Source organism: Mauremys mutica, chromosome 12 (genome assembly GCF_020497125.1).
Source record: "Mauremys mutica isolate MM-2020 ecotype Southern chromosome 12, ASM2049712v1, whole genome shotgun sequence".
NCBI lineage: Eukaryota > Metazoa > Chordata > Testudines > Geoemydidae > Mauremys > Mauremys mutica.
In genome coordinates this window covers 35,387,497-35,399,334 of record NC_059083.1, presented here as the reverse complement: position 1 = coordinate 35,399,334, position 11,838 = coordinate 35,387,497, and the positions used below count along the sequence as shown (strand labels likewise).

The window sequence follows — 11,838 nt, the reverse complement described above, 5'->3', positions numbered from 1 at the left end:
TAGCCTCTCACACCCCAGTCTCTTATGACTCTGGAGGACTCCCATCTACCCAGCCCCTGGCGTTTCATCGCTATGGCCCCTATAAGCTCCTCCCCCTCCCTGCAGCCCCAGGGATAGGAGGGGGAAGAACCCCTGGAGCTGCAGGAGGGGCCCTGAGGGGCAGAGGTGGGGGCTGGGCAGGGGGCAGAACTAACAGCCGGGCAGGGCACAGGCAGATGTGGGGGTGGCAGGGACACAGAATGTATCAATCAAGGTTTGCGGGTTGGGGAGAAGCTGGAAGCTCCACAGCAGCAGGGAGGAGTTTGTACAGATCGGTGTCATTAGATCTCATTGGGGTCTCCCAGCCAGAGCTCCTGCCGCAGGGGCCCTAGTCACCTTCCCCTGTAACTACGGGAGAGCTGGTAACACTAATTGTCACACTCACAGGGAATGGGCAGAGAGAGTTCAAAAAATCAGAAGATAAAGCAGGATACGTTATATATTGTTTTGAGCCCTCATGTTTTGGGGGGTGAAGTTCATGATTTTTGGTTCTGACTCATGGTTTTTAAGTTCTGGGGTTGGCAACACTGGGAGAGTCACAGGCTGCAGTGGGGGGGGGGAGCTGGCTGGGAACAGAGAAAATACAAGGAAAAAATAAAGTAAAACAAACAGAGTCTTGGAGAAAGAGTAAAAATTAATTATAAAGACAATGAAAGGAAACACTCTGAAGAGGGCAAAGAGCTAGAGAGAGGGGAAGGGATAAACTCCGGGGAATGGTGGAGAACATGAGGGGGATGGTCTGTGACAGGGATCAGAGGAGAGGGGAAGACACAGAGAAATAAACAGGGATGGGAAATGAGGGCTAGAAAAATGGTGAGTACAAATGACCAGTGTGACAGAGAAGGGAGAAAAAAGGGGCAGAGATTTATAAAATGTCACTGAAGGTGCGACTGTCACTCATTAATTTTGTATGTTACTTCCTTGACTTTGTTGCCATTTTAGTTTCATTAAAAATAACTGTTCCCAAAACCCGTGGGTCTGTTTTCCATTGTTGTGGGAATTAAAGCTGCTTCTCAGCTCCTGTGCACTCTGATGGGTCTTTACAGTAAATAAAGCATGAAAGACAATTCTGATTTGTTCCTTTTTGAATTTTCAAGCTGCAGTTGTTAGGGGCGGAGTCCTGGGATTTGCTTCCCTACTTGGTTGTGTTCCCCCAGCACCAGCAGGGAATACACCAGCATGTCCCTCTGATGAGAGCTGGGGTTTTGCTGGGCTACGTTGCTATCCAGCCTGTGCTCTGTCCTTGTGCTGTCTGCAGCCATGTCAAGCAGGAATTCCTCAGCTGCGCTCTGTGGGAGGGGGCTGAACACATGGTGCTGACGCTCCTCTTTGTTTCCAGAGGTGTTGACTTTATTCAAGGGTGGCTAAAGAGATATGAACTGTGCTGTTCACATTTCTTCTGCCCATCAGCAATTGCTGTGGTGTCCACAGGGCAGTTCATGGGATTGGACCTGCTCTGAAAGAGTCTCTGGGGGTTTGTGTACACTAAGGCCTGGTCTACACTACGCGTTTAAACTGGTTTTAGGAGCATTAAACCGATTTAATGCCACACCCGTCCACACTAAGAGGCCCTTTATATCGATATAAAGGGCTCTTTAAATAGATTTCTGTACTCCTCCCTAACGAGAGGACTAGCGCTAATATCAGAATTACCATATCGGATTAGGGTTAGTGTGGCCACAAATCGACGGTATTGGCCTCCGGCTGGTATCCCACAGTGCATCACTGACCGCTCTGGACAGCAATCTGAACTCGGATGCAGTGGCCAGGTAGACAGGAAAAGCCACGCAAACTTTTGAATATCATTTCCTGTTTGCCCAGCGTGGAGCTGCGATCAGCACAGGTGGCGATGCAGTCCCAAATCCAAAAAGAGCTCCAGCATGGACCATACGGATGTGATTGCTGTAAGGGCAGGCAAATCTGTTCTATCAGAGCTCCGTTACAGAAGACGAAATTCCAAAGCATTTTAAAAAAATCTCCAGACAGACGCCATAGCAGGGACTCAGCGCACTGCTGCGTGACAAGCGTAACGGAAAGCCAAAGAATCAAATGGACGCTCATGGAGGGAGGGAGCGGGGACCGACTCAAGCTATCCCACAGTTCCTGCAGTCTCCGAAAAGCATTTGCATTCTTGGCTGAGCTTCTAATGTTTGTAGTGTCAAACACATTGTCTGCGGTGGTTCAGGGCATAGCTCGTCAACTTACCCCCCCCCACACACCCACCCCCAGAAGTAAAAAGGAAAAAATCCTCTCTTTACTCTTTTAAATGTCACCCTATGTCTACTGAATGCTGCTGATAGACGCGATGCTGCAGTAGCAAGCTGCTGCATCCTCTCCCCCACTCCTTGGTGGCTGATGGTGCAATATGGCTGATATCCATTGTCATCATCAGCCTTGTGGCAGATGGTGCAGTGCAGTAGGACTGTTACCCGTCCTCATCATCAGTCTTGTGGCAGATTGTATAGTACAGAAGGACTGGTATCTGTCCTCATCATCAGCCCATAAGTAGATGGTATAGAATGTCTGGTAACCGTCTTCATCATAGCAACAGGGGGCTGAGCTCCATCAGCCCCTGCCCTTCATGTGTAAAGAAAAGATTCTGTACTGCCTGGACTATCATAGCAGGATGCTGGGCTCCTGTCCCCCACACTGCTTAATGTCCTGTCTGGACTATCATAGCAGCTGGAGGCTGCCTTCTTCCCCTTATTTTATCTCACTAACAAGTCACTGTTTCTTATTCCTGCATTCTTTATTACTTCATCACACAAGTGGGGGGACACTGCAATGGTAGCCCAGGAAGGCTGGGGGAGGAGGGAATCAACAGGTGAAGTTGTTGCAGGGGCACCCCCTGTGAATGGCATGCAGCTCATCATTCCTGGGGGATCTGACACAGAGCAGCTGTGCTCTCTGGTTCTCTGATACACTGGATCTCTAGTACACTTGCCCCATATTCTAGGCAGGACTGATTCTATTTTTAGATACCATAAAGGAGGGATTGACTCAGGGAGTCATTCCCAATTTTGGCTTTTGTGCCCCCGGCCGATCTCAGCCAGGGGCACCTATGACAGCAGCAGAGGGTACAGCACAGAAGGACTTGTAACTTTCATCTCATTGCCAGTTTACAATGGCATGGTAGACGGTACAGAATGGCTGGTAACGATCTCTGCTATCATGCAAAAGCAAATGAATGCTGCTGTGTAGCGCTGCGGAATTGCCTCTGTCAGTGGCATCTAGTACATATACGGTGACAGTGACAAATGGCAAAATAGGCTGCACGGTTGCCATGCTATGGCGTCTGCCAGGGCAATCCAGGGAAAAAGAGCGCGAAATGATTGTCTGCCGTTGCTTTCCCAGAGGAAGGAGTGACTGACGACATTTACCCAGAACCACCCGCGACAATGTTTTTTGCCCCATCAGGCATTGGGATCTCAACCTGGAATTCCAAGGGGCGGGGGGAGGCTGCGGGAACTATGGGATAGCTACGGAATAGCTACCCACAGTGCAACGCTCCAGAAATCGACGCTAGCCTCGGACCGCGGACGCACACCACCAAATTAATGTGCTTAGTGTGGCCACACACACTCGATTTTATACAATCTGTTTTACAAAACCGGTTTATGTAAATTCGGAATAATCCCGCAGTGTAGACGTACCCTAGCTCTTGCGGCTTTCCCAGAAATCCTCCCCAAGTGAACTGAATGTCACCCGTGAGGTGCTGTCCGCTGTGTCTGGTCATTTTGTGCATTAACATGTTTGATTCTTTTTTCTCCCTTGGTGTCTCTGTCAGTGTAGTGCTGAGTCCTGCCTCCTGCTGCTCTGGGTCTGAATTCCTAGAGGCCATGAATAACATAGTAGGCTAACATGACAGACATGGAAACCTCCCTTTCAGAGAGATAGGGGCTGAAGGGGAAGCTGTGAGAGAATCCTCTCCCTTGGGTAAAGTCAAATGTCAGAAATCTTAGGATTTTCAACAAATTTCTCCCTCCTGCACACTCAGCTCTCCATGAAATGACCCCAGGCGCCCATTCATGTCCCTGACCAGCCCTTTCCCTATTTTCATACAGAAACAAACACAAACCGAGAGGCAGAAGATTGTGTCTGAATTTCAGGAGCTGCGGCAGTTCCTGGAGGAACAAGAACGACTCCTGCTGGCCCAGCTGGAGAAGCTTGACGAGGAAATTGTGAGGATCCAGAATGAAAATGTCGGTAAACTCTCCGAGCAGATTTCCCATCTCAGTGAGCTGATCAGTGAGATGGAGGGGAAGTGTCAGAAGCCAGCCAGTGAATTCCTGCAGGTGAGACTGAGTGAGAAACAGAGGTGCTGACTCCGTGGTTGCTTAAGGGCTAGAGCAGCCACACAAAAAAATTAGTGAATGCTTAGCACCCATCAGCAGCCAGTCCCCCCCTCTCCCCCCGCCTCCTTGCCACTGGCAGCCCTGCCAATCAACGGCCGCAATCAGAGATCTCAATGTAACTGGGCATGTGCATTGCTGACATGTGAATGACTATTGTTCTTTGGCGTGCTACAGACACAGAGATATTAGAGATGGAAAAGCCCCATTAGCTCAGGGAATCTGTGGCCCTGGAGCCAGGGCAGGGCCTCTCTTCCCCATATTTGCATAATCCCTTCCCTGGGATCCCCTGTGTGCATCAGATGGGACTGAGGGTATGTCTTCACTACCCGCCGGATCGGCAGGCAGCAATTGATCCAGCGGGGATGGATTTATTGTGTCTAGTGAAGATGCGATAAATTGAGCCTCGAGCACTGTCCCGTCAACTCCTGTACTCCACTGCTGTGAGCGCCACAGGCAGAGTCAACAGGGGAACGGCAGCAGTCGTCTCACTGTGGTGAAGACACCACGGTAAGTCGATCTAAGTACGTTATTCATGTAGCTGAAGTTGCGTAACTTAGATTGATCCCCCACCCACAGTGTAGACCAAGGCTGAGATTCTTTTCTCTCTCTCTCTCCCCTTTAGGACATCAGAAGCACCTTGAGCAGGTACGTGACTCTCTCTCCCCCTCACACTTCACAACGCTGGAAAAGAGCTCGTTGGTGATGTTAGCACTGCCTCTCCCCAGGGCTCTACAGCAAAATGTGTGGGGAAGGTCACATTCTAGATACAAATCTCTCTGATCAGCTTCATCCTGAGGGTCTCACCCTTGCACAGAAGAGTCTGGAATTCTCCATTCAGTGGGAAGGACTGACCTCAAGTATTTCCCAGAGATGTCACCACCCTGGGGGACTGGCTGCCTCAGGATAGTGAGGAATACAGGCCTGTCACTGCTGGGGCACTGGTCACCATTCAGCCCAGGACAGCAGTGGTCAAGAGTCTTTCCCACCTGAGGACTGTTTGGAGACCTGAGTGGAATGAGGTGGGGAGTGGGGAGTTGGTGTCTCAGTCTAGCTCCTAGTGGGCAGATTTCTACAACACTTCACCTGGGAACCTCCTGACCCTCAGAGCATGGAGGCCATGGAGTGAATTGGCCATGGAGACTCAATTCCCCTTTTATTGCCAGAACTGATCTCTCCAGGCCAGAGTTTAAGAACATTCATGGAATCTTTGTGGGGGAAGGTGGCACTGCCCTGGGCTGTGTCGCATCTGCTCAGAGGCTGGGAGAAGTAGAGGAATTCTAACTCCAGGCCCATTAGAGCAGCAACTCCCTAGGAACAACTTATAATGTATCACTAAATGAAATGTAATCATGTGAAATTGTTTCTTTCCAGGTGTGAGAAGGGGACGTTACAGCAGCCAGAAGAGATTTCTCCTGAACTGGAAGAGCAAGTCAGTGGTTTCTCCCAGAAAACTATTGCACTACTGGAGGCTCTGAGGAAGTTCAAAGGTACCTAGAAGGAATCTAGGAGGGGAAACTGGGATCAGTGTCTGAGACTGAGAATGGCGCTGGTCAATTGGTTCATAATTAGATTATGCTTCTATTTAACTGTTGGATGAGAATGCCACGCGCTTGGGGTCCAAGTCACTTAGATTGATTAATTCAACCCCTTATTTGTTCCAAAAGCATGTCTTGCCATTACAATTGCTATTCAAGTAAGAAATGACAGACATACTGAAAGAAATACTGCCCAGTTACATTCTCCTGGGGCATAGGCAGGTCATGATGCATCTCTCCTATGATCCTCTGACTACCCCTTACACTGTATGACATATTATACACATCCAGATTATATATTTATTAGTTCTTTCCCAATCACCTTTGTGTGTTATGCATAGTAAGTATCTTCTATAACTCACACACTACACATGCATGAATGTTCTAATTGGCAGAGCTTTTGCTGTCCAAGCTATTTTCAAGTTATTCTCTTTTCTGATTAATTTATTATCAGTCATTACACACTGATGTGCACGGGTCACTTTGACCCTTTTCTCCACATGGGATTTTTTGGACTTTAGTAACTGCTCCTTGACAGCACATTGTGGGTGTCTGTTGTCTTTAAGCACATTGTGTGGTCAAAACATCTTTTTGTCCCACATAACAAATTATGAACAATCACTTAATAACAAGGTTACTTAAGGCAACATTTCCCTTACGTCCAACAAACTGCTCACCAGGCCAAAGCCGAGTCAGTCGGTACAAACACACAATCTCCGTCTGTCCAAACTTATGTATAAGAAATGACCCTTGCACCTATTCTCGATACTTAACATAATAACTAGTGAAAAGCAGACAAACGGAGCAAATATAGCAAGGGCCCAGGCCCAGCTATTCATGACTTACCAAAGGTCACAACACTCAGGCCCCAATTTAGCAAAATGGCCTAATTTGAGTTTCTCTCTCCCAACTGGAGAGCTGCAGGGCAGGTGCTCCAGAGCTGTGCAGCCTCCACAGCTGGAGGTGGAGTCAATGGAGCTGCAGGTGCCCAACCCCTCTGAGAGCCAGGCCCCAGAGACCTAAAGGTCAGCACCCAAAATCTAGAATCTAAATGAAAGGGCACTTGTTAGAGCTGGACCCAGCCCATCACTGTGCTCTGGTCCAGTACTGCAGCTAGTCTGGGCCAAATGGGCCATAGGGAAGGAGAAAGCCCCTCCCCCAGGGTGAGGGATCCCACCAACACAGCTGCAGGCACAAGGCATGTTCCTGAGCGGGCTGGGAATGGGGTGGGGGTGGTGAGGGCGGGTGGAAGAGGGACCGAGTGCACGAGGGTTAGAGGGCCGTGGGCCATGTAAAGCTGGGCCTCTGACACTCTGGCACGCTGGGAAAGACACATGGAGCCCATTGTCACAGGGATGTAACTCTGGCTGGTTCAGAACTTCCACAGCCTGTGCCAAGGTCTGCACCGGCCCCTGCAGCCACTGAACAGCAGATTCACAAATGGCCCCTCCCCTCTCTCCTTTCGCCAGTACAGGGGTGAATCTGGCCCATGGATACAACCTTCCCCCACGTCAATGTCCACATGGATAAAATGATTTTATTATTATTCCTATTTCTGCCTGTGGAGGACGAGGGCCCATCGTGCTGCTCTCTGTAGAGGCGCTGAGTAAACAGACCCAACAGCTTACAAACAGAGCCAGGATTTTGCAAACTCTTTACATCCCATTAGTATCAAAGGGACGCAAGTGGGTAAAGTTACTTTTATGCCAAAGTCTTTGCATGATCTGGGTCTAGGATATGACAAAACGCAGGACGTGAATGAGACAAACCAATTGGAGTCTCAAGGGTGGGAGGAGATGATGAGGGGAAAAGTAAATCTCACTTAGAGATTGTCTGTCCTGGGACGGTTATGAGGCTGCAAGGATGTTGGTTCTATTGCTGGGAGATGCCTGAATGAGAGAGGAAATAGAAGGTTTCAGACCTTTTTACATTAAATACCTGAGTGTGTCTCTGTCTGTTTCTGTGTCATTATGACAACACAGTTCTAGGAGTTCAGAGTTGTGATGCTGTTATAAATATGAAAGCCTGAAATCTCACCTCTCTTATCCTTTCCCCCTCCAGACACTCTGTCATCTGCACTGGAGAGAAAAAGGGGGCAACCACTAGGAGCACACAGACAGGGTGAGATTGCAACCTCGTCCCGGTGCTGGCCCCTCTCAGTGGCCCCACCCCTGCTCCACTTCCCCTGAGGACCTGGCCCCTCTCCAGACCAGAAGCCAGAGCCGGGTTCCCACCCAGGGAGCCGTGGTGGCACTGGGGAGCCCTGCACCCTCCACCTGCCCTTAGTGGCACCCTCCTGGGAGCGGGGACATGGGCCGGGGGCTGCTCTCAGGCCTCCCAGATACCCACCCAAGGCAGGTGGAGGGTCAGGGGCTCTCCCCAGCAGCCAAGGGTCCCAGCCTGGCCAGGAGTCAGGGGCTTGGTGGGAAGAGGAGGAGGGGGAAGGGCCACGCAATGGATGGGACCACTGGCTGTGGGACCTCGTGCCTCTCCCCCAACGTCTACCAAGGGAATGGAACTCCTGGGGAGATCCCAGACTGACATCACACAAACACTCCTGACATCAACCTTAGTGCTGAGTTCATGCCCATGCTGATGAACAGAAACACTCACTGAGGAGCACCTGAACAGAGCTCTCTGCCCTGAGGGCTGACACATCCCTCTGCTTTACCCCGGTGCAGGGTGTCTCCCCATCGCTCTTCTCCAACATCCTGCCTTTTCTTTGGGCAGGGCTGGGCTCTCCCATTGGAGCTGCTCGCTGCTTCCTGGATTGGGGAGACTCTCCTTCTGTTGCTGGCAGCTCCTCCTTTCTCGCTAGGCTGGGGATGGGGCTCCCCCATCCAATGCCACCTCCTACTCTCTGGTTTTAAGCAGCTCTTCCCCAGTGTTGCACCTTCCTCTCTGTTCTCCAGTGTGGGAGTGGACACTGCCTTTAGGGGACAGAACTTCCCTCTGGGGTATAAAGCTGGTACCAGCCTCCTCTGGTCCCTCCTCAGTAAAAGCTTCTGATACCTTCCTGGCTGTTTCTCTGCTACTGGGAATGGAGCAGCCCCAGCAAAGGGAGCAGGGAGCTGAAGCTTCTGGAACCAAATGAGAAACACACTGAGGAACTGCAGTGACATCTCTGCTCAGTCTCAGGTGCCCAGGACAGAGGCAGCTCCTTGGGATCTAGGCCTGTCCCAGCCAGGACGGGGCTGATGGGTAGTTTGAAAAATGGTCCCAGCCTCCCCCAGGGCCGAGTTCTTCCCCTAATGCTCTGATTCTGTCTGTCCCAGCTAATGTGACTCTGGATCCAGACACAGCTCAACTCCGCCTCATCCTGTCTGATGATCGGAAATGTGTGAGATACGGAGACACACAGCAGGATCTGCCCGACAACCCTCAGAGATTTGACATTGACTTCTGTGTGCTGGGCTGTGAGGGATTCACCTCGGGGAGACATTGCTGGGAGGTGGAGGTGGAGGATGGGCGATGCTGGGCTGTGGGGGTGACCAGAGAGTCTGTGAGGAGGAAGGGAGAGATCAGCCGTAGCCCTAAGGGGGGCATCTGGGCTCTTCAGCGGTGGGAGGGTCAGTTCCAGGTTCTCACTTCCCCTGTGATCCCCCTGCCCCTGAGCCGGGTCCCCAGCAGGATCTGGGTTTGTCTGGACTGTGACCGGGGGCAGGTGACATTTATCGATGCTGGTGACGAGGCCCCGATCTTCACTTTCCCGCCAGGTTCCATCCCTGGGGAGAGAATCAGACCCTGGCTCTGGGTGGGATACCGATCCCGGCTCAGACTGTGTCCCTGAGACACGCAGGGGAGGGGCGGGGGAATAGCTCACTGGGAGCCCGGAGATCATCCTCTCTAGCCTCACACACCCTTGTCTCTGTGACCTCTCCCTGTGAAATTTCTATCATGCCGTCTCTATGACCCTGGAGGTTGTTTCCAGTCCCAACTCTGCACCATCTGGACTGTCAAACCATAGAGAGGATTGAGTGAGCGAGGTAGAGAAGTGAATCTCATCATTGCCCCAGGGATTGTGCAGCCTGTTTGCCACTGTCCTCTATGAGCCAGGAGGACTCTGGGGATCCTGGGTCAGACAGTGTCACTGAGACATGGGTGGGGAACAGCCCAATGGGAATGGAAAAATGGGCTTCTCTAGCCAACTAATCCTAGCCCCTATGGCCTGGAGGACTCCTGTCCACCCAACCTCTGGCCTCTTAGCTCTATGACCCCTGGAAACGCCTCCCCTCCTCCCTCCCTCCCTGCAGCATGAGGGAGGGAGAGGGGGAAGAACTCCTGGAGCTGCAGGAAGAGAAAAGGGACCCCGAGGGGCAGATGTGGGGGCTGTGGGGTCACAATTGTTGGAGGGGCTGGGGGCAGAAGTGATGTGGGGTTGGGGGGCAGAATTAATGTGGGGCTGGGAACAGGCATATGTGGAGTGGGAGGGACACAGAATTAATTGGAATTTGGTGTTTTCTTAGAATGATAGAATATCAGGGTTGGAAGGGACTTCAAGAGGTCATTTAGTCCAACCCCCTGCTCAAAGCAGGACCAATCCCCAACTAAAGAAGAAGAAGCTGGAAGCTCCGCACCAGCCGGGAGCCTGGAAGAAGGAAACCCAGGGACTCGGGAGTGTGCATTCATCCCAATATTCAGTAGAAGTGAGTTGCTAGCATAGACACTTTCTACATCAATAGACAGGGTTTTACCATCAATGCAGTAAATCCACCTCTAGGAGAGGCAGTAGTTAGGGCAACAAAGAATTCTTCCCTTGACCTACCTGCGTCTACACCAGGGGTTAGATCGACCTAACTACATCACACAGAGTTGATAGTTTTCACAGCTCTGAGCGATGTAGCTAGGCTGACCTAAGTTTTAGGTGTGGACCAGGTCTCAGGAAGAATAATGGTATATCTACACTACAGTCGCTACTACAGCAGAGCTACAACGTTACAGCTGGGTCACTGAAGTGCCATAGTGTAGAAGCACCCTGCACTGATGGCAATGTTTTTTCCATTGCTCTAGTTCATTACTCTTTCTGAGAGACTGTAGCCAGGTCACTGGAAGAATTAGATTGTCTACATTGAGGGTTAGGTTGATCTAGCTGTGGCAGTCAGGGCACACAATGTTTCACAGCCCTGAATAACATCACTAGGTTGATCTAAGTGTTAAGTGTAGAGCAGGCCGAAGAGGGATTTCCCTGGAGCTAGCTGAAAACAGATGGGCTGAGGAATTGGCTGGCAGCTTGGTGTGTGAGAGACAGAAAGCCAAGAGCAGCAGTCGTGAGTGTGACCATGGTAGGAAACTGAGAGACAGAACTTGCTTCAGGCACAGGGTTCCCTGGAAATGCAGACGTGGAGTTCTGAGTAAGGAAACTGCCGGCTTCTATTAGTTTCTACCGTGTTCAGGACACAGATGTGTGGATGTTCTTTGTAAATAATAAAACTTGCACCAAAGAAAAACCTGACTCCTATAACACTGGTCTACAATTTTTGAGAAGTCGTCTGCTTCAGAGATAAAATATGCTATTTATAATGTATTTTGATGTGCTCAATTCAAATATGACAATTAAAACAACTGATTGGCTTCTCTTTCTAAGATATTTAAGTTTTTACATTTTAGGTCTATGTATATTGTGTAGATAGCAGAGTTTTAATCATAAATTTTAAACCTAGGTCTTTTGGTATGTTTATGGTTGCTTTACATGATAATATTTCACCTGTCCTGTTTATGTAACAATTTAAAAATCAGCAAAAGGGTTATCTAGCTAAAATGTATTATGAAACAAAAGGCAAAAAACTATTCTGTACATAGTTTAGTCCTATTCAGTGTCTACTCGGCGCTTCTTGGCTTGTCTCTGGTATTCATTAAATGGAGCATCTCCTGTCACTGTCCAGCAATAGTCTGCAAGCATTGATGGGCTC

General features: G+C 50.1%; 1 protein-coding gene across 1 annotated transcript; it reads left to right on the top strand.

The window, feature by feature from the left end:
- Positions 1-3,163: 3,163 nt before the first annotated feature.
- LOC123346701 (zinc finger protein RFP-like) lies at positions 3,164-10,254 on the top strand. The gene is made up of 6 exons (XM_044984176.1): positions 3,164-3,171; positions 4,322-4,334; positions 5,017-5,039; positions 5,766-5,881; positions 7,991-8,050; positions 9,205-10,254. The coding sequence occupies exons 1-6, from the start codon at positions 3,164-3,166 to the stop codon at positions 9,717-9,719; spliced, it is 735 nt and encodes a 244-aa protein (XP_044840111.1). The 3' UTR covers positions 9,720-10,254.
- Positions 10,255-11,838: the final 1,584 nt, after the last annotated feature.